Genomic DNA, 20479 nt, shown 5'->3' with positions numbered 1-20479 from the left:
CTTTCATTTAACAATGAGCTAACAACACTCGTTACTTTCTCATTGCTGCAGAATATGAGACATGGCGCCGTCACCTACCAGTCGGGCATCACAATGTTAACCTATGAGGACGAGCTAGTTTCTCCGGACCAGCCCGGCAACCTGCAGTCCCTGCTCGGCCACCATGGCGACACAGAGGGATCCTCTAGCAGTGAGGGCAGCCATGAAACAGGCGACTCGGGTCGCTACTCTCATGACGAGACAGAGATGACCAACCTATCATCTGGTGCCAGCAGCCGCCCGCCATCTCTGACGGCGGAGGACATTGGAGGCTTAGACTGCAGCGGCCCCACTGAAGAACCCAACGAGCTGTCGGAGGCTGACCTGAAGTTAATGAAGTCTGTTGAGAACGACTGCTGTCACCACGAGATTCAGGGCAGTTCTCAATCCGCACTTTCTCTCTAAGTTTGTAGTAATGCCTGTGATTGTGTGCGTGTGTGCGTGTGTTTGTGTGCGTGTGTTTGTGTGCGTGTGTGCATGTGAGAGTGAGTGTAAAGGCATTCATGGTATTCATTTTGTTTATTTACACAACATAACATAAATATTGAAGTTACCACAGGCTTGAATGGCCGTATGAGAGAGAAAGAGATAGAGAGAGAGGTGTAGTCTTTTTTTTTCCTTTACCTTATTCCTCATTTGTTATAGTGTAAAAAGGCCATTGTCTGACTTTTTACACTATAAAAACGTTGGCATTGAAGGTACTTTGACTCCTTTTACATCTTTGTTTTTCTTTCAATGAATGTCTTTTTTATTATTATTCTCTCTTAAGTTGTGCTTGTTTGTTTTTGAAAGAAAATCTCACCCACCATGAATGTTAAAAGAAGATTGTCCAAAATGGGAAAAGGGACATTTCCGACATTATTTAAGAGAGTTTTATCACTGGAGCGAAAGGGAAGAATGAGTCCTTGTCGCTGATTATCTACCTCAGTTTACCTCCGGGTAAACTTTCCACTGTATATTTAATAACTACTTATACCTACGTTATGTGACGGGCTGCAGCTCCAACACATTTTATACTTCCTGGTGACTTTCTTTCTGATTGTCATCCTGTTTTTGTCTTTTTCTCTTACTTTGTCCTGATTTACTGGATGGTGAGGGCGCTGCCGCTTCTTCCTTGCTCCACCTGTGCTGTGGACTGAAGGATGTTAAACACATGAACAGTTTGTTATTTATCTCCTCCAGATGTCGCTGAGGTACTGAGCCAGTATTAATATTTTTTTTTGTGTTCATTTTGTCCCTTATTGAGTAACGGAATGAAAGGAATGATGAATGTCAGTGTGCAGCTGCCCTTGCTCCTCCTGTTTTATACTACCTCGTTTAACAACTTATTTTATTGTCTCATTGTTTTCCCAAACTCAGGGAAAAAGATTTAGTACATTTGAAAAGTCATGTAGAGTTACATGGTGAACTGACAGGGTATCGTCTCAGTACTAAAATGTTGTAGTGTGTAATTGCCTAGTAGAATATGCAATGAATGTATCTCAGATATTGTGTAGCCCCCCCCCCCCCCCCTCCTGTAGTTTCTCCTCCGGTCCGACAATGTCTGTTCTTACAACAGACCCTCGTGTTTGTTGACTTTCCTCCTTTTTGTTCATTTAAAAAATCTCACCAGAAGTGCTTTCAGCGGCATGCCGGTACAGAAAAGCTTTACAATTGGCCTTAACGTGGAAAAAGGCCCTCAGAGGCTGAAACCAAAGCCTAATCTCTCTGAGGGAGATGCTCCACGTGAGGATGCATCACATGAAGAAGGATTTTACAAAAAAAAGCAATGGAAAGTGTTTCATCCGAGATGAAAGTGAAAAATTGAATGAACACCATGAAAAATCTATATTTTTGTTAGAAGATATGTACTACAGAGTACACATTGTAGTTCTGTTCCAAGTAGTATTTTTGCTTTGCTGTAAAGTAGATGAAGATTAGCACTTGTCTGCCAAGTAGTTTTATATTATTAGCCAATGTGCAGCGGTGACGCTATTTACCCAAAGAGTTGTTTGCTACCCAAGTTTATTTTAGTCTCTCAACTAATCTCTTGCAGAAGGTTACTGAGGAGTGGTGAAATAATCAGAACACATTCGACCAAAGATTTTAATCGCGGCCTTGGAGATCAGTTGAAGTGCTGCTCCACAAACGAAGCCTTGCACATTAGTGGCCTTGATCTGCGACAAAATGAGAGAAGAGAGTTGCGGGTTAAATCTCTGGGAAAGTGCCAGCAGGATTCACGGGCACTTAGTGACGATGGAGTGACAATGAATAATCAATCTTATGCAAACAAACCAAATGATCATCTCGCAGAGTTCCTCGAAAACTGTTGCAAGCAGACATCTGTACATTGTAGCTCAAAATAATAAGCGTTAAATACAATATATTATATTGATAGTAGTCTGTGTTGCAACAGTGCAGTCATGTGTAAATGTGCACCCACTGATTTTTCAACTTGTGAATGAGTGAAAAATAAATTTAACAAAAATATTAAGATGATATTAAAATTTGTATTTGAGATATTTCCTGGTTAGAGCTATATATAAAGTACATTTTAAACAATCAATCTATGAAGCATATGATTCTATTATTTAGATTTTTATGTTTTTATTTGTAAAAAGACTATCCTTTACGATGTCCCAAATGGTAATGATTGCAGTTTTTAATGATTGTATTGCATATGAGAGATTTCAGAAAGGTCAGTGGATGTACGTGTGTTTTCACAATGCTGTATTTTTAATCAGAGGATCCTGCAGAGGATTCAATCAGAGGAAACGTTTGGGCTGAGATGTGACACAATCAGTTTAGCTTTCTTTCTTTTTTTGAAAAGCAAACAATGTAAACCAAAGATTTTTTTTTTATAAGGTCACCGTTGCACATTGGCAAGAGATTCGTTGTAAAGCATCCTACCTTTGTGTGAAATGTTGTCAATTCCAGTGTTCTCTTACTCATTTTACGATTGATACCCTACGATTCTTAATCATGAATTTCCACAAAATCAAGTTTGGCTCTTTTTAAAATCGGTTGTTTTCTGAGATGAAATGGATTTTTGATACAGTGGATCATTTTTATCTTGAAAAGGAGAATAAACATTTCCTTTCTAACTCAAACGGATGTGAAGTATTTTACCTGGGATAAGATACTGACTTCCTTCCCCACAAAAACTACAGCTTTAGTGGAGTACAGACTCAGGTTGGGCCTCGTGCAGCCTATACAGATACAGAAGTGATACCTCAGGTTTTTAATTATTTCATATTCCGTTGTAGGTACAGATGAAATACACTTTGTCATTATTGTCTGTGAGACTGAGATGGAACCAGGATGTCGTCCTGTTGCCTTTCATTTCAGGAATGGTGTTATGTTTGAATTGTGTTCCTGTTTGAGCATTTGAATTTAAAGGGATACAACACAGTCTCGTCTGTGTATGAGCAGACTGGCTCTTTGTTCTTCCTACTGCAGTAATGTTGAGTTCAAATTATGTACGGTGGAGCGCTCTGGGTCATTTACAGTCAAACTCAGGTGGACCCACAGCTGCTCCGCCCTCAAGAGAAGCAGGTGTCTTCTCTTGAAAATTGAATGTAACTTTTTGTAATTATTATGTTTCCTGTTAATGTTTTGTTACATTTTGTCAGTTTGTCTTTGTCAGCAAAATAATTTGCAAGTTTTTGTTTTCTTTTTGCCAAAAATGTCTAGCTAGGAGATTTTTAGAAAGTGGCAAATTATGAAAATCTGAATCTCAGTTTAAATAATAAAGTACACTAATGAAAAGAAAACAACTTTTTGTACGCATTCATCTTTTTTTAACAAGAACTGTTTAGTTGTTGTGTTGCTTTAAATACAAAACATACTCATGAAATCACTGTGTACATTTTTTACTTGAATTATTTCTTAAACCAAAATGTTATGTATGTATGTTTATTCCGTTTATTCCCGATTCTCGGTCCTTTGACATCTTTCCTATAAAAAAATATAATATAGTGACACCTGTTAATCACCTTTCTCCAAGATATTCAACTTTTATTTGGCCAGGAAAAAGAAAAAATCTCCTCTACAGGAATGTGGTGGCTGGGGCAGCAGCATCATGTTCAACAGTAGAAAATATCACTTGCCTGTATTGTGTTCTTGGTGGATTTTAATGTCGGCCTTTGTCCATTGTCCTGTTGTCGAGGCATGCAGCTTCTTATTAGTTTCACTTTCTCTGCTGACTTCAGGACATTGTTATCCAGAATGTATTGATATTACATTATATGTCTGATAGTTGGTTATTAGCGAAAAACACAAAAGAGCATGACAACTGTTAGATTTCCATTTTCTTTTTAATGTCTATTTGCTGCAGGAGTTATTCGACTTAGAAAGAATCCCCTACATGTGATCGTTGCTCATGCAGGAAGCCCTATACATAACTAATCGCCATGTTGGGCTGCAGATGGCGCTGTTGGTCTGTAAAATGTACTTTAAAGTTGCTATAAAGTTGCTTTAAAGCCAAAATTGGTGCTTTTATACATTGTAGATTTTGTAAAAGTCACATTTTTCTGAACGTGCCTCGTGTATCCGGCTCACACAGATGTATATAGAACATGTGCTGGTTTTGTTGAAGGCTGCAGCCGCACTAGTTACACAGATGTTACAACAATAAATCACTCCACAGGCTTGATTGAGTTAATGAACATTATCGACCGGTCGCGCAACATTTCAGGTGGATCCTTTCATCTGGTGAGTTTGAGAGACTGGTCAAAACAATGACAGCCACGTGTTTCCCGTCGGACACGGACACTTGCTATAAAAAAAAATGCTATTTCAAGCCCTCTGCTAACACAACCAGAACAACAACCCATGACTCATGTTTCGTGTCTTCTCTCCCTCGTTAACTCTGCTGCGTTGTCACGCTTCCTTGTTTATGTTTTCTTTTTTCGCAGCCCCCCCTCTCCGAGCCAGTTTGTCCACCGCGCAGGCCTCCGGGAAATGTAGTTTGTAAACTTCGGTTGAAGGCTTTGAGGTGGTGTTCAAATGAGCCCATGTAAAACTACATTTCCCGACTCCGGTGGGTTGTAGGAGGATAGTCGGGTAGACTGCAACAACTCTGGAGGTGGATGCAACAACAGCTGCCGCGTTTCAGGCGCAAACACCGGTAAGTTCAGCCACTTCTCTCTGCTTCCGAACGAAGCTCTTTTTACATGTGGGTTAAGATGGCGGACGTTGTCGACGCGGCGGTGACTAGGCGCTTAGAGGCGTTAGCAACCAGCGTGTTAAACTAGTTAACTAACCCATAAACCACCGCGGTACAGCGTTAGTTAACGTTAAGAGACGATGCTACTGTTCGCTTCGGCTTACTGACGCTAACATGTCTGTTGTTAAAGCAAATGTCTGAATCCAGCCAGGCCGCATCTCTTGTTAGCTGCTGCTGCCCCCGCTAGAGGGCGACACACACACATGGTGTGAATGAACCACTGTGTTGTCTTCCGTCACAGTGATGCTTTATATTAAAATGAATTCAACTCATTTATTGCTCTAAAGTAAACAGATGTGTTTATTTTACACGTTGAAAACAACAATAGTTGAGCCAAAGTCCTTCACAGTCCTGGGAAACGAAAGCCACACAGAAGTGGATAAAATAAATTTGAATTAATAGAAAAGGAAATGCAGTGAAATGCACAGAAGATAAGTGTAAAAAGACAAATCAATCATAGGAATGAACAGAATCATAAGACAAACTTATGCTGAATTAAAAGCTTGATTAAAAAAGGTAGGACTTTAAATTCAATTAAAAAGGATTGATGGTGCGTAAACTATATCTCTGTGCAATTGTTGCACTAACTAACCCACTGTTGTTTCCAGTGAACAGAAACAGGCAGCTTGGTTTAGGTCTGTTGGTTTTCTCCTGATGTTAGTGTCATTGTTTCCAGGAGTGGTGGATAATGTAGAAAAAGAGAGATATAGCGGGTATCCAACAAAGCTGCTATAGAGCTGCTTATAGATGTGCTACACTTCCTATTTGACAATACCACAACAACAAGTTAACACCATGTTATATTAATGATAGTTAAATCTCTTAATATCTTAAACATATAGCCTGAATTGTTGACTATAGTGTAACACTTTACTGGAACAAAGCGGACCATGGTCAAAGCCATTATTTAAGTTTATTATGAAGAGTATGTCTGTAGTTGAGAATATACAAGCAAGTCCTGAAACAAGTTAGTGTTGTTTTTATACATCAGTGTCCTACATATGGGCACAGGTAAGTTTGTATTGATCAAATTTCCTTGTTTTTTTATTTGCTTAAACTTGCTTACTGAATCTAACACATTTTATTTTTTAACCTGATCTCCTGTAGTTACTATCTGTTGCTGACAACTACCAGAAATGTCGGAGACATCAAGTGATGCTGAGTCGTCCTGTGGCTGGACCATTATCAGTAATGAGGTATCAACCTTTTTTTTCTTCACTCCTCATCTCTGCTTTTTCCATTCGATTATCACTGTATAAGTAACAAAAAAAGGGGAAAAAAACTTTAAATTATAATTTATCTCTGTGAAAGAGGAACGATGTCTCTTCTTCATTGGAGACTGATTTCTTATGATCACATGCGCTAACCTTTGTAATCTTGAATAGAGACAAGTCTTGTAGCTGAAATTGTGAAACTGAAGACTTACTTTTTATTAAAATCTTTGCAATGGCTGTTTTTCCTACTTAATAAGACAATTCAAAAAATGTAAGTTACTGATTTTATTTCCCCTATTATTCAGTCACTGAGACTCCACTTCTTGATGGTGGTGCCTGTAAATGTGCCAATGTTTGGCTGATGAAACTTTACACTGATTGCCGGGAGCATCCTGGCGGCCAACTGATGTTTGTTTGCAAATGTCATTCATACTGTTGGGAGTATTTCTGTTTACAATCAAACGAGCGGGTCACATGATCTTGCTTAATACCATCTATTGTTAGGGTACATAATAAAGTAGAGGTTGTTAATCTGAACCAGAGAAGATATTACTGCATCATGGCCAGACTTAATGGTGGTTCACTTTGTTTACAGGGCTCAGATATCGAGGCGTTGGGGTTGGAGGCTGCAGTGGAATATGGAGCCCAGCTGCTAGAGCGCCCTCCGGTGGAGAAAGCAGAGCTTCAGGTCACACAAGCCTCTGCAGCAGGTGGGACAAACTCTATCATATAACTGACTGATTTAGGAACAGTTTGTCAAATATGATTATTGTGAATTATCTGGTTTTTATGAGCTGTTTTAAAAAAAAAGAAGACATTTGAATATCTCAGAGAGATTATGATAGGGATTTATTTTCACAATTTATACAGTTAATCAAGACATTAATTGACAGATGAATGTTTAGGGACTATAATTATGACGAGTATATATGTATGATCTAATATCTCTGACGCTAATCTTATCAACTATAACTCTATACATTTCAGCAGGGTGTGATGAAGAGAGAGATGCTGATTTACTTGATGATACACTGGAAGAACGAACGGAAGATGAGACACTGCTTGTCTCTGAGGTGAGAAGACCTTAAAATATCTTGCAAGTCATTTTTATAAATAATCTAGAAAGAAATTAGACTCAAATAAATAAATAAAAAAGTGTTTTCATGATCTACAAATGAAAAATAAATAATAAAAAATGGTCATGTTGTGATACGCGAATTTGTGAAATTGTTTTGTGTGTTTAAATTGTTTGATATTTGTGTGGATTGAAAGACACATTTATCATCACATTTTTCTATTGTACTTCCTTTAACAGATTTGTGAAATGTCTAATTAGCATCTACAACCACTTTGTTGCTGCTCGCTGTGTGTTCTGCAGGACAGAGATGGTGCTGCGGGGAAAGAGCCTGTGACTCTGTTGACTTTTAGTGATCACTCTGACATTGTGACTCTGGGAGACTTGAAGGAGGACGAGCACGCAGACGGGGAGGAGGAGGTAGCTGCCAACGCAGAGCTTTACCTCGGCACATCATGCAGCAGCCAGTACGCCTTCACTGCTGCAGAGACCGGTACAACACACTCACCTCTCCTATTGTTATCTTTGGCAAACATATTTTACTGCCACTCACTGTGAAAAAGGAGAAATTCCACACATCAACACAACATAATTCTTCCTCTGCCCATTTCCTACATCGCCAAAACAGGTTTGATGATGAGTCACTGGATACTTCCACAGAGTTTGGTGAAGTTAGGCTACCATCTGCGGAGCAAGCTCACTGAAGGCCGCTCTCATGCAGGTGGCCAGTGTGAAACTAGAGTGAATCTAATATATTGCTAAGCTTGCTCAGCAATTCACAGACCTAATCCTGCTGCTGAACACATGCTGGTCAAAGATGTGTGCATTTAAAGCATGTTCCGCCACAGAAGAAGTCCTGTGTTGTTTCTTCACAGCTCACAGTTTCTCCACGGGTGTGCATGAGTGTGTCTATGTAGGTCTGACTGACTAAAATAGATAAGTCATTAATTTACAAAGTTATATAGAACATCATATAATGGAGAATTCCCATTAAAATGATGTGCTGATAAACTTGATTTACACATTTTTGTAAGACACTTTATCTCTGAGCAGATTATTGAAGTAATTTTTTTTAATGCATTTTGTATATTTTGGAGAACAAAGATAACCAGCAGCAACAAACCGTCCAGTAAATCTATTTTATTCAGGATTATTCTTTTGTCTTAATATTTGTAAATGTTGTGTTCCATATGGTGCCTAAAGGATTATTTCAACACTTTGGAAAATAGGCCTTTTTGCTCCTTTTTTCAGGTTTTTAGAGAAGAAAATGGACACCAATTTTTTATCAGTACGCTATAGATGAGCGGATAAAGCTTTGTTAAGCTTTGACAGCTAACTGTGCTACAAAAAAGATCTGGACAACAGTTATCGGCCTATTAGCTGAGCTTAGCATAAAGTCTGAAGGCAGGGGACAATAGTGAGTCTGTCAATGGCAAGATAACAAAACCCACGTACCAGCTCATATATAGCTCACTAATTAACGTGACATTCTTTATGTTTAAAGAATGTAAACAAATCTGTAGAAAAACCAAAGTGTAAAAGCAACATGATGCAGTGTCACACGGATATATACTGGAATATTTACTGGTATCAATTTTCTCCTCTCACTCTAAGCAAGAAACCAAATTAAGCATGTTATCCAAAATGTCGAACTCTTCCTTGAATGCATTTTAACCAAAACTTGAACACAAGTGTAGATAAAGAGTCAGTAAAGTATTAATATGTTGTTATGTGCATTTGTAGCATCACATGTGCTTGCTTTCTGAGCCTGTTAATTTTGTGTGCACCTCTTTGTGAAAATGTATTTTATTTCATATCATCACTGCAAACGTAACTGTGTGTATTTTTCTGTAGTTTTCCCGGTGCAGCAGCCGGCAGTGACCAACTCGAGCAGCAGTGAGGACGAGGCAGGACAGAGCCCCAGTAATATTATACGAAGACGAAGGGTGAGGAAGAATACCTCGAGCATTGTGACGGAGCCTGAGGAGGAGGCCCTGGAGTCTGGTCCGAGTGAGGAGATGGAGGAAGACGTGGACAAAGAGGAGAAGCAGCAAGAGGAGGACGAGGAGGAGAAGCCGGCTGAAGTTGGACCTGCTGTGGATGTTGGAATGCAGGGTCAGGGCAGCAGCGTCCTCAACAAGTGTATCCTGCTCGCACTCCTCATAGCTTTCATCATGAGCTTTGGTCAATTCTATGGTAAGAAGTTTATAAAGGACTTGTTATTGTTAATGTAGAGAATATTCATGCTTTTAAATCTCCAGTAAGCAGAATTTATTTGCAGTTCTCAGTAATCTGTGAAAGATCACATAGTTTCTATATATAAGGCTCGGACCCTGTGTCTTTCAGATGAGATGTTGTCCTTGTTGCACTGATTTTAGAGTTTTTTCAGCTTTTCTTCAGTTTTGTGTTAAAAGCAGCTACAGGAGAAGCCTCAGAGTTTCTTATCTTTGGTGGGAACCACAGTGTTTATGTGAACTTTAAAGTTCCTCATAATCCTGTGCTGCTGACTTCATAGACGTCAGAGATCACTGCAGACTGCTGCTTCACCACATTTAGATTTAACCCAACAGTAATTTATTATCTTGCATGTAAATAAATACATTTAGCTGTGTATGTAAATGATTTGTTGTGTTACAAATGTCACAGGCACAGTCCAGATTCAAGAAAGACGGAAAATAGTGAAGAACATCGGAGTGAATGAGCTCGATATTGTGAGAGATCTGCTTCAACAGCATGTTCGAGAACAACCTCTGATAAACCAGGTCAGTGACATCACTGGTTAAGCAATATTACATTTATTTATCATGGATTTTACAGAGTCATTAACTCATTCGGTACAATGCATCAGACAGATTTTCATAAATTACTTGCTCTTTCAACCAGAAAAGAATACACACGGACCAGAAATATAGAAGCTTTTTGCACAGCCCTTATAATACATCACTAATAAATCCAACCTTTTATCTGCATTTTTTTCTTACCGTTAATATTTTGTCGGAGAGGTGTAGTTTTGACTCTAGTCATTCTTGATTATAATTATTGTAAATGATCATTACCTTTTTCTTTCTCTCTCTCTCAGGCTCATAAGGAAAACCTGAAAAACCTGGATGAGCAAAACATGATTTCACTGCTCACAGACGTGATTGAGAAGATGAAGAAAGAGAATCAGGAGATCAACATTAAACAGAAGCACATTCAGGTAACCTGAAGTTAATGTATAGCTTTTGTAACGTAACACATATGCAAACGTTATCATAAAACAGTGTAAACACCACTTTAAAAGCCATCACTTTCTTTTTCCCATTAAGGCCCAGAGAAAGGACCTGCAGATGTTGCTGCATCAGAAGGCTGAGGAGAAGACCAAGGCTGTGGCACAGCAGCAGAAGCTGGCAGCTGAAAACCAGCAGCTGAAAAGCTCTCTGGCACGTGAGGAAAAGTCTTTGTCCACGTTACAGGATGAGCTAAGGAACCTGCGTTCCAAGATCATAGATCTGGAGACGATGGGAGCTGGAGCTGACTCACTGCTGTCAGAAAATCAGAGGCTGGAGGAGCAGCTGGAAGAGGAGAAGCAGCAGATCCAAAACATCCACGTCCAGAGGGAAGGATTAAAGGCTGAAGCTCAGACACTGAGGAAGAAGCTTGACAAGGAGAGGAAGGTGACAGATGAGCTGAGGAGAGAGCTGAATCTTCTGAGAAGTCAAATCCCCATAGCTGGAAAGGAGGCTGGGTCAGAGGGAGAGGAGCTACAGTCACGGCTGCTGGAGCTGGAGGAGAGACTGAGCTTCGAACAACAGCGCTCTGACCTGTGGGAGAGGCTGTACCTGGAGACCAAAGAAGAACGAGCCAAAGGAGACACAGAGTCCAAAGTGAAGAAACCTAAAAAGGGCATGGCAGGGAAAGTGAAAGAGACATTTGATGCTGTGAAAAACTCCACCAAGGAGTTTGTCCACCACCACAAAGAGCAGATAAAAAAAGCAAAACAGGCCGTGAATTTGAACCTGAGGAAGTTTTCAGATTCTGTCAAATCAACTTTCCGAAACTTCAAGGATTCAGCTTCGACTCTCATCAACAAGGCCAGAGGCTTTTATACCAAGAGACGTGATGAGAGGAACTCAAAAGAGTCCTGGCAACACAGATCAAACAAGCCTCATCACAGACAGGCGCACCAAACCAACGATTTCTTCCACAGCAGCCACAACACTCGCAAATACGAGCATAAAGTGCATGAAGATCAAGGTCCGAGCAGCCAGAAGGCCAACCTGAAAGGATGCTCTGGGGTTTTTGACTGCGCTTACCAGGAGTCCATGAGTCTCTTCAACAAAGCCATGGAGCCGATCAAAGCAGACGAGTTCCACCAGCTGCTGCAGAGCTTCCTGCAGCAGGAGGTCGACCACTTCCACCACTGGAAAGAGCTGGAGCTGTTCGTCAACAACTTCTTCCACAACGGGGTGTTCATCCACGACCAGATGCTCTTCACAGACTTTGTCAGCGGTGTGGAGGACTATCTGGCGGACATGCACGAGTACCAAGGGCTCCACGATGACACGTTCGGAGACCTGGACGACTTTGTCTTCAGGCACCTCTTCGGAGAGGTTTACACAAAACGCTCTAGACCGAGGTACGTCTCCTTTAGCCATGTTCACAAACTGTCTTTTTTTACAACAAGTCAAAGTGCAAAGTTTTGACTATGACTTTCAGAAGACCTTTACACCTTAAAAATACATGAATTTCCCCTTGAAATGAAAAAACATAACCTGATACTAATGTGGGATCAGATCACTTCGCTTAGTTAGGTTCTCAACTCTGCTCGACCGAAGTAGTAAAAGTACTGGTCCTGGTTGGTTTCGGTTAAGTGTATGTGTTAAACTTGCTATTCAATCCAGCCTACACCGTGCTTATGCAGCAAACTATACTGTGTCAAAAGTCTTTAAAACTTGGTACAAGGGAGATCATCGAGGTGGTTTTCAGTGGCATCTAAAAAGGTCTTAAAAACTCCAAGTTATGACTGACGCACCTCCTGCCCTCGTTTTCCTTCATAATCATGCTGCAGCTTGATGGTGAATTTGATCATGAGTTTAACTCTAATGTTCATGTTTTGTGTTGGATTCTCACAGCGGGCCGTTTGAAAGACCTGACACAGACTCAAAGGAGGAGACCCGGTCAAAGCATCATCAACGTAAGCAGCAGAAAGCCAGACCCCGAGGACAGAGTGAACGCAAGTGGAGCCGATCAGGAAGAAACACAGACAGACACATGGCTGATGTCAAAATAGAACTGGGTCCGCTGCCGTTTGATCCCAAGTACTGAAATCATCTCAGCTGGTTCGTTGTTATTGTTGCAGGTTCTCGTTTTTCTTTTTTTGTATTAAGATGCAAAGTCTCTTTTCTTTTTTTGCAAGTTTGCACAATGTTAACTTTTTTAATGCTACTGAACGTCCTGGAGCTGTTCTGCGATTAGTGAAGTCATCATTAGTTTTGAAAGACAGATGTCATCTGCACATTTGTAACATCGGTTAAAATTTTACAAATGTTAAACACTTAATTTCCATGATTTAATGCTTAAACACCACTGATGCTCCTCGTCAACCACAGCACCTTTGTTTCTAAATATTAAGCAGAAGTATTTATTGTGCTTTGTTAAACAAAATGGAAAATCAACATCCACATTGATGATCCATCTCATGTACAGTCAAATAGTTGTTTTAATTTGCTGCTACTAAAACAGTTTTGTGTGAATTGGTTTTAATTTCCTTTAAGAGTTAAAAGGCTGTTTTCTAACATTCCACCCTAAGCTTGTTTTAACTGCGGCTGGAACTTTTACTTTACTTTAGTAAGTAAGGTTAAAAACAAAGACAGAAAAAAAATATTTCACGCAAAATTTAATTAGAAAAAATCACACACATCTGACATATCAATATATTATTCTCCGAGAGGAATTTCCGTTGCTGCAGTGTTTGTCAGTGCCTTTCATAAATAAAGATGCTTCCTCCAACTCTTCCCTCAGGAAACTGAGTGTGGAATATTTCTGTCGTCCTCAAAAAGCCGTTCCCTTTTAAAAACACTGAGATTTCCTACAACAACAAAAAAACGTGTTAGCAACTGAAGTGATGCATAAATATCTACATGCAGAAATATGAGTTAATACTTCACCTTTTCCAATACATCAAAGAAAACCAGGTGGGTGGGCAGAGAGGATTTATATGGAAACGACGTTCTGAGCCAGTGAAGAGGGTCCTCGTAGAATCGGTCTGCTTCATCGACGTACCCGTCCTCTCCGAGATCCGGAGGACACTCGAGAAACCTCATGTTTATGGGGCAGTGGACGTGGCTGCAAGGAGAGCGAACCATCATCTGCTGTTTATATATGATCGTAACTTCATCAATACAATAACTCCTAAATACCTTGCTGTACCTGTAGTAAGGTGTTGAGTGACAGGGCATGAGGAAGAGGACATCCAGCTGCGGAGGCGACGACACGCCGTCGGCATCACAGAGCGTCTGGAGGTGGCTCATGACATCCAGAGTTCCTCGTTGGTGGATCAGGCCGGTGTAGAGAGCTGGAACCAGGTTGGACACGAACAAGGCGAACGCTGCAGCTCGACGCCACGACTTCAAATGAGCCAAAGACATCCCTGGTGTGGAGGTAAAACAGAGAGAACCTTGGATTTAACCCACATATGACTGTATGTCCAGTAAAAAGATTTAAAATTTAAAGTGGACACTTACCACAGAAGATCATACAGAAAGGCAGCACAGGATAGATGAACCTGAACTCCTTGTGAGGAAGCAAACTAACACAAAGGAGTAAAATGTGTCAAGTTTGTTTGTGGAGAATAAACCAGGAACTACTTATCCACCTGCTCATAACAACATATCCCTTAAAGGTCCACTGTGCAGGATTTAAAGGCTCTATCCACAAAAACTGAATGAAATACAATTGTTGTTTTCATTTGTCTAGCATCACCTGAGACTAATTATGTTTTCATAATTCAAGAATGAGCCTTTGATATCTACATCAGGAGCAAACCTGCTTCACCACCACCATGTTTCTACAGTAGCCCAGAATGGATGTTACCTGAGGGCCACTGTATATTCTCCTCCGTGCTCACAGAGAGGAGGGTGAGGAGTGGTATTTAGTTGCAATTTACAACGTCACCACTAGATGCTGCTAAATCCTTCACACAACCTTTGAAGGCACCTTGTGTAGTTTATGACTGCTAGCAGCGTAAAAGTGTATATCTGTATGTGTGGGTCTCAATTTTGTTTGTTTTTGTGCACACATCAAACACTCAGTGTTTCACATGGCTCCACTGAGTGACAGGTGACTGTAATGAAAGACAACAATGGTCCAGCGAAGGCCAGAAGATGACTGCAAGTTAAACATGAATGGGAACAAATACACGTTTCTACATTATCCAAAAGGGAATAAGTCGGCTGTTTTATAAGAAAGGAAAGTCTTGAACTGAGTGCAAACAAACCATTACTTTTTTACACAAATAAACAAAACTACACAGTTAATCTATTGTGCTTTGCAGAAAAAAATCAAACAAGACGGGAGGATTTTTTAAGAATGTAACCGGGCATTTGAAGAGTAAATTCTCTTATTTATGCTTAAGTATAAGTTTATAAATTCAGGCCCATGAACATGAACAAACAATTTATCATTTTACCTGTAAACCACAACGGTCCACACGACTGCTGCCAACAGGATTTTGTATCTTCTGAAGGCGAGGGTGCAGCCGTGAAGAAAGAGGGGAAGATGAGGGCCGATGACGACGGCGAAGCCCTGAGTGAAGTACCAGTGCCAGGGGTGAGAGCCGTAGAAATCAGCCACACCGTGAAAGATGTTAAACTTCAGGAAGTTGAACTGCACCATGGTCCACTGGAAAACACAGAGAGCAACTGGTACAAACAGTCTGACTTCATGAGCAGCAGCTAGTGGATACGTTTTTGAAGTTTTACCTTTTCATAGAACACACAGTCGATCACTGTTGAAATCACCAAAGCCAAGGCCCTGGGAAGTATGACAAAACAAATTGTAATCAAGAAAGGAGGAGAAAATGTAGTTGAAGTGGAAACTAAGAGGGAAAGTACAAACCCAATGGGAACGAAGTCATGAGTGATGAGTCTCAGTTTGTTCTTTTCCTGCCAGAAATGGTAGATCAGCAGTGGAAACCAGATGATCAGCACCGTGGGACGAAAAATGACGGCCATGGCAACTAAGGTCAAATATTTTTTGCTGGAAAAAAAAACAACACCAATGGCATGAGTCTCAGTTTTTTTATGTTGGAGATTAAGGGCAAATAAAAAAAAAAGATATTAACAAGCAAACAAAGACCTGCTGTGTGTTTTGGATCCGGGCAGAGGGAAGTAAAACAGAGCCAGACAGGTGATGGTGGTCTCCATGCTGTTGGTCAGAGTCCGGGTGCAGCAGAACCACGTGAACCACGAGCACAGTTGGCAAAAGAACTGCACATGAAAACAGCAAGACATGTTTTAAAGTCTCTTTTAAGGTTATCAGATAAGTGAGGCGTTTATGTTTCTAAATAAACTGATGAAATCTAAAGAAGAAAAGACCAAACCAACCCTAAAGGCTCAGTTATAGTAAAAATTACAGTATTGCTTTACATCATGTTTGGTGATCTTATGTTTTTGTGTTCATGGTTCAATACAGAAAACACACTTCTCTGAAGTTGTGTCTTTTCCTAAAATCAAAGTAAGAAAATATTGTCTGACTTGTGCACATGAAGCATTAGATGTGAGCATACACTGGTTCTGTTGGAGTGAAGTGCATTGAGTGACACACGGCTCACCATCCATTTTGCAACGTCCCGACTTTCCAGTGTTCGGACGAGGAAGAAGAATTTTACGTCAGCAAACGCCGCCAGGAGCGCTTGGAATATTCGGGGAAGCCATTTCTGCAGAGCCAGCAAGGAGCAAGTTTAGTAAAACATAAAAATGTCTGATCAAAAAACATATTGTCTGCATATTGAGGTATGTGAACTAACCAGGAGGTGAACTGAGTCGAGGTTAAAGAAGTGTAATATCTTGTATATGAAAGCAAAAAAAAGTGGATAGGAGAATCCTCTTATTCCTTCCTTCCACTCCCAGGTCAGATACCCATAGGTCAGACTGTTAAGGATGTAACAGCACAACAATAACAATCCTATCTGATCGTGATGAAGCTGTAACTAGCTAACGATATTAAAACTGTCATTTTACAAATAAACATTTATGTTAGCATTTTACATAAAAAAACATGAAAGGCTGTAAAAAAAACTTTTGTCAGGCACAGTTAAAAATCTACATCAACACAGTCACACTCAGAAAATTTAGCCCAAAGGATATTTGAAGACCATACGATGGGAAACCTCCAGAGACTGCCAGTACTCATCGGGGACGAAGCTGGTCTGAACCAGGAAGCAGTTGATGACCCTGAACGCGACACAAAAGCCAATAACTTTGGCTTTAAGCTCACCTGTAGGGTGCAGGGGAAAAACAACGTAATTTTCATCATAAAGCTGATTATCACTGTCTTAATACTTTATTAATATATGAAGTTACACAACCAGTACTACAATGTAAAAATACTCTATATCCGGTAAAAGTCCTCCAGTTAAATGTTGACTGAAGCAAAAGTACATAAGTGGAAATTGTAGAGAAAATTTTAACAAATGAGTAACTGTAAATTTATGTGAATAGATTAATTTATAATAAGTTGAAGTATTATTACCAGATAATTGGTATTGTATTAATTGTATTATTTACTTATTATTTTATCATATATTCTCTAATAACAAAATAAAGAAGTAACAGAAGAGTAACAAAAAGCATAAATGATAATAAAATAGCATAATCACAACTAATATTATTTTTGTAGTGTAATTAAGTCACAGTTTAAGATCATCAAAGTTTGTTTTGTGAGAAAATCCTACTTGGACAGGTGAGTGCAACAAGAGCTGTAAAGCAGCAAAACTTGAATGTGAAGTTCTTCATTATTGCTCATGTTCAGTGTTAAATGTGTCAAAATAAAAGCCTCACCATCGTTCAGTGGACATTCTTCTTCCTTCAAGTACAGCTGAGATTTTCTCTTCCGCAGTTTCACATTTTCCAATTTGTTGGCGAACCTCAGACGTGTTGGGATGTTCTCCATCAGGACATGTTGTGTGTGCGTGTGTGTGTCTGTGTTTGTCTGTCTCTCTCTCTGTGTGTGTTTATATCACCTGTCAGGCAGTGTGACAGAGAATAAACTCCATCCAATCACACGCAGGTCCTCATAAACACGTCAAAACACGTGAAATAACCGCTGATGAGGCTGAACCACCTGTATCCTACTTTTCATTTATTCAACCAACACAACTCAACTTTAACACTTTCATATAAACGACTCTAAACACACGCACACTTCAAAACAACACACCACGACCTTAGCGCTTCCGCATTCAGCCCGGCTTCCGGTGGAACTACGCTTCCCGAGTTCAAAATAAAAGCTTGACACAAAAAACTGCTCTAAATAACAACATTCTTATCATTATTATTATGAGCCTCAGAAACATTTGGGTCAGGTCACTTCCATCTCAGATTATAAAGCTGTTGGCCCTCAGGCACTAACATTAAGAGGGGGCCTTGTCTTCACCTACGCTGGACACCTAGACTGAATAATAATATTAACAATAATATTAACAATGACGATAATAATAACTATAACTAATAAACAAGTACTACTATTAATCGAATCTAAATAACCCCAATAAGAGAAAAATGGAAAAATACAGCATAAACAATAATACTAAGTATTCAACAGGATATAAATAGATCGTTTTTAATTCACTCACATCTGTTGTTACTTTAGCTGAACGTGCTGCAGATAAAATCCTGATGATTTAAAGTTTCTCATTTGAACCTATATATACAGTCTATCATCTGAACGTAAGAGCGGGAGGCGTGTTCCTGTTTCCTCCAGCAGGTGGCGAGCTGCACGTAGTTGCTCTGCCCGGGGTCACAGCAGAAGAAGAACGCATTCGGCTGCTGTATGTTGTGATCTTGGAGAATCTGTTTCATGCGTCCACCTCCACGTGCCTCTGTCGGTTTGGGTGTGTGTGTTTTACAGACGCCCCAACAGACCGCCTCGTCGGTGAGTTGGAACTGTTCCAGAGAATCGTTCACAAACAGTTAAAATGTCACGTTTGACTTTAATTCAGGTTTAACTGACAGGAAATGATCAAGCGTGCAGGGGCTCTGTCCTCATGTCCGGTCTTGGTTCTTCAAAATAACACTCGTTGAAATCTAGAAATCGTGTCCAATGATGTAAACAAGGCAGAATGGCACCTCCTCATATGTGAGAAGCTGAAAAAAGGGTATTTAGCATTTAAGCGTGAAGAATTACTTTTACAGTGATTAATATAGACAAGTGTCAATTATCTTTCAGTTGGTCAACTAATCCGTTTAAGGACTTTTTATAGTTATTGTTAAGACGTGTAGGTTAGTGTATACAAAATAAAATACATAAATTACAAAAAACGGCTCGAAAATATAGAATAAAGTTATCATACTATTTTATTTTTAAATAAAGACCCTATTTCCACCTTTAAAGGATACACACAGACACTCTTAGTAATGCATGTCAGATAGCAGACGTTATCCGGTTTTAGTTATCATGAGTCTTGACTGTTTATGGTTCAACAAACATGATAAGATCTTGAATTGTGGCTATTATAAAACAGCAATATTTCAGTGTGTCCAGCTGCACTGTGACTGCGTGTCAGTCCCCTTTTGCAGGCATCTATAGAAAGTCACCAGGCGTGGAGGATTAACAGTATTCTGTGATTTAAGGAGTTTTTAACACTCTTGTTCATACAGAAATACAATATGATAGCACTGGATATGATTTCAAAAACTTGTCTCAGCCAGCAACACATTATTAAACCTGCACTGTATGGAGATGCACTAACAATATCTAAGCAACAATTTATGATGTATATTTTGAAATATCTTTAATACCTACTTCATTTTTCTTTTAGGATCATCTGGTGTCTAAAGACGACACCAGACTAAAGGAGTCATGTTTAGACGAAGAGTACCTTTCCCACAGAAGGCCTTGGCCATGCTGCTCGGAGTTGCTGGAGGTTTATATATCTACAGACCTTTTTTTGAGCCGATGCTGAAAAAGTCAAGTAAGCAAAATCCGGGAGAGACGAAGAAAGAGAAAGAAACGGACTGAAATAAATCATCACTTCCCAGACAGAAGCCAGGAGAACAACACTGGACTGTCAGTGCTGGATGCCGAACAAAAGACAGGACCTGTGTGGATAAATGTTCTCTGTGTAGATGTAAATGTACAGAATAAAATAATTGATAATTTGAATGTTTTCATGGAAATCCAAATCCTACAAACCCACACTTGTCCTAATTAGTTTAGCCTTGAACAAAAAATATTACAATTAGGATTGGTCTGAGTCTAAATATCTTTTAAAACTCCACTGGAAGCTTTGTAAAGCCACAGTCATGAGTGACCACCAAGCATCATGATTAACCATGTTTGTACCACAGCCAAAACCTGGAATTTCAGCGACTTGGCTCCTTTGCAAGATTTCCAATGTTTTGTCCACACAGGGATGAACAAATTCTCAGGAGAAAAGGTCTGTGATTCAGATAAGCCTAAACATTTATGAAATTTAGTTCTTCAAATCATGGACTATTGTATATGTCAGGGGTGAAGAAAGTGTTTTGGTGGAAGAAGTAGATAGAAATCCTCAAATAGTGAAAGAGTAACACGATATAGACATTTTGAACAGATGGATGAGCTTCCACTGGGATCAGAGTAGGATGTGACCTGTTCATGGCCTCGACAGACTTGAAAAACAGTTAACCTTAATCTCATGTCTAACTAAAACTGTCAAATTATTGGAGTGGAGTCAAAAGCACAACACTTCTCTTTGAACTGTGG

The 20479-nt window shown here is 39.7% G+C and overlaps 4 protein-coding genes across 6 annotated transcripts in view; 3 read left to right on the top strand and 1 right to left on the bottom strand.

The window, feature by feature from the left end:
* Positions 1-3759, top strand: part of prtga (protogenin homolog a (Gallus gallus)) — a 28392-nt gene extending 24633 nt beyond the window's left edge. The window contains exon 19 of the mRNA XM_062386661.1: positions 52-3759. Coding sequence (XP_062242645.1) covers positions 52-444 — 393 coding nt within the window. The 3' untranslated portion in view covers positions 445-3759. The remainder of the gene's footprint in view (positions 1-51) is intronic.
* A 1285-nt stretch (positions 3760-5044) lies between these two features.
* ccpg1 (cell cycle progression 1) lies at positions 5045-13525 on the top strand. 3 transcript variants are annotated; one of them, XM_062386620.1, is made up of 11 exons: positions 5045-5146; positions 6353-6441; positions 7055-7169; positions 7450-7532; positions 7838-8027; positions 8163-8255; positions 9389-9730; positions 10181-10296; positions 10614-10733; positions 10843-12152; positions 12649-13525. In XM_062386620.1, exons 2-11 carry the CDS (start codon positions 6382-6384, stop codon positions 12839-12841), a joined length of 2622 nt encoding a protein of 873 aa, XP_062242604.1. In that variant the 5' UTR covers positions 5045-5146; positions 6353-6381; the 3' UTR covers positions 12842-13525. The 3 variants fall into 3 exon arrangements, with proteins under 3 accessions (XP_062242604.1, XP_062242597.1, XP_062242612.1); XM_062386613.1 differs by having other exon boundaries at positions 7447-7532; XM_062386628.1 differs by lacking the exon at positions 8163-8255 and having other exon boundaries at positions 7447-7532.
* Positions 13395-17991, bottom strand: pigb (phosphatidylinositol glycan anchor biosynthesis, class B). The gene is made up of 12 exons (XM_062386637.1): positions 17575-17991; positions 16882-17011; positions 16542-16659; positions 16347-16451; positions 15872-16002; positions 15632-15772; positions 15496-15547; positions 15204-15415; positions 14260-14324; positions 13946-14165; positions 13684-13861; positions 13395-13604 (listed from the first exon to the last, which is right to left on the bottom strand). The coding sequence occupies exons 1-12, from the start codon at positions 17684-17686 to the stop codon at positions 13491-13493; spliced, it is 1578 nt and encodes a 525-aa protein (XP_062242621.1). The 5' UTR covers positions 17687-17991; the 3' UTR covers positions 13395-13490.
* Positions 17992-18526: 535 nt separating this feature from the next.
* Positions 18527-19897, top strand: LOC133952273 (protein PIGBOS1). Its single transcript, XM_062386649.1, has 2 exons — positions 18527-18667; positions 19554-19897. The coding sequence occupies exon 2, from the start codon at positions 19595-19597 to the stop codon at positions 19751-19753; it is 159 nt and encodes a 52-aa protein (XP_062242633.1). The 5' UTR covers positions 18527-18667; positions 19554-19594; the 3' UTR covers positions 19754-19897.
* Positions 19898-20479: the final 582 nt, after the last annotated feature.

Source organism: Platichthys flesus, chromosome 1 (genome assembly GCF_949316205.1).
Source record: "Platichthys flesus chromosome 1, fPlaFle2.1, whole genome shotgun sequence".
In the NCBI taxonomy this organism is placed as follows: Eukaryota; Metazoa; Chordata; class Actinopteri; order Pleuronectiformes; family Pleuronectidae; genus Platichthys; species Platichthys flesus.
Note: the sequence above shows the minus strand (reverse complement) of the source record. Positions and strands in the feature narration are given on the sequence as shown.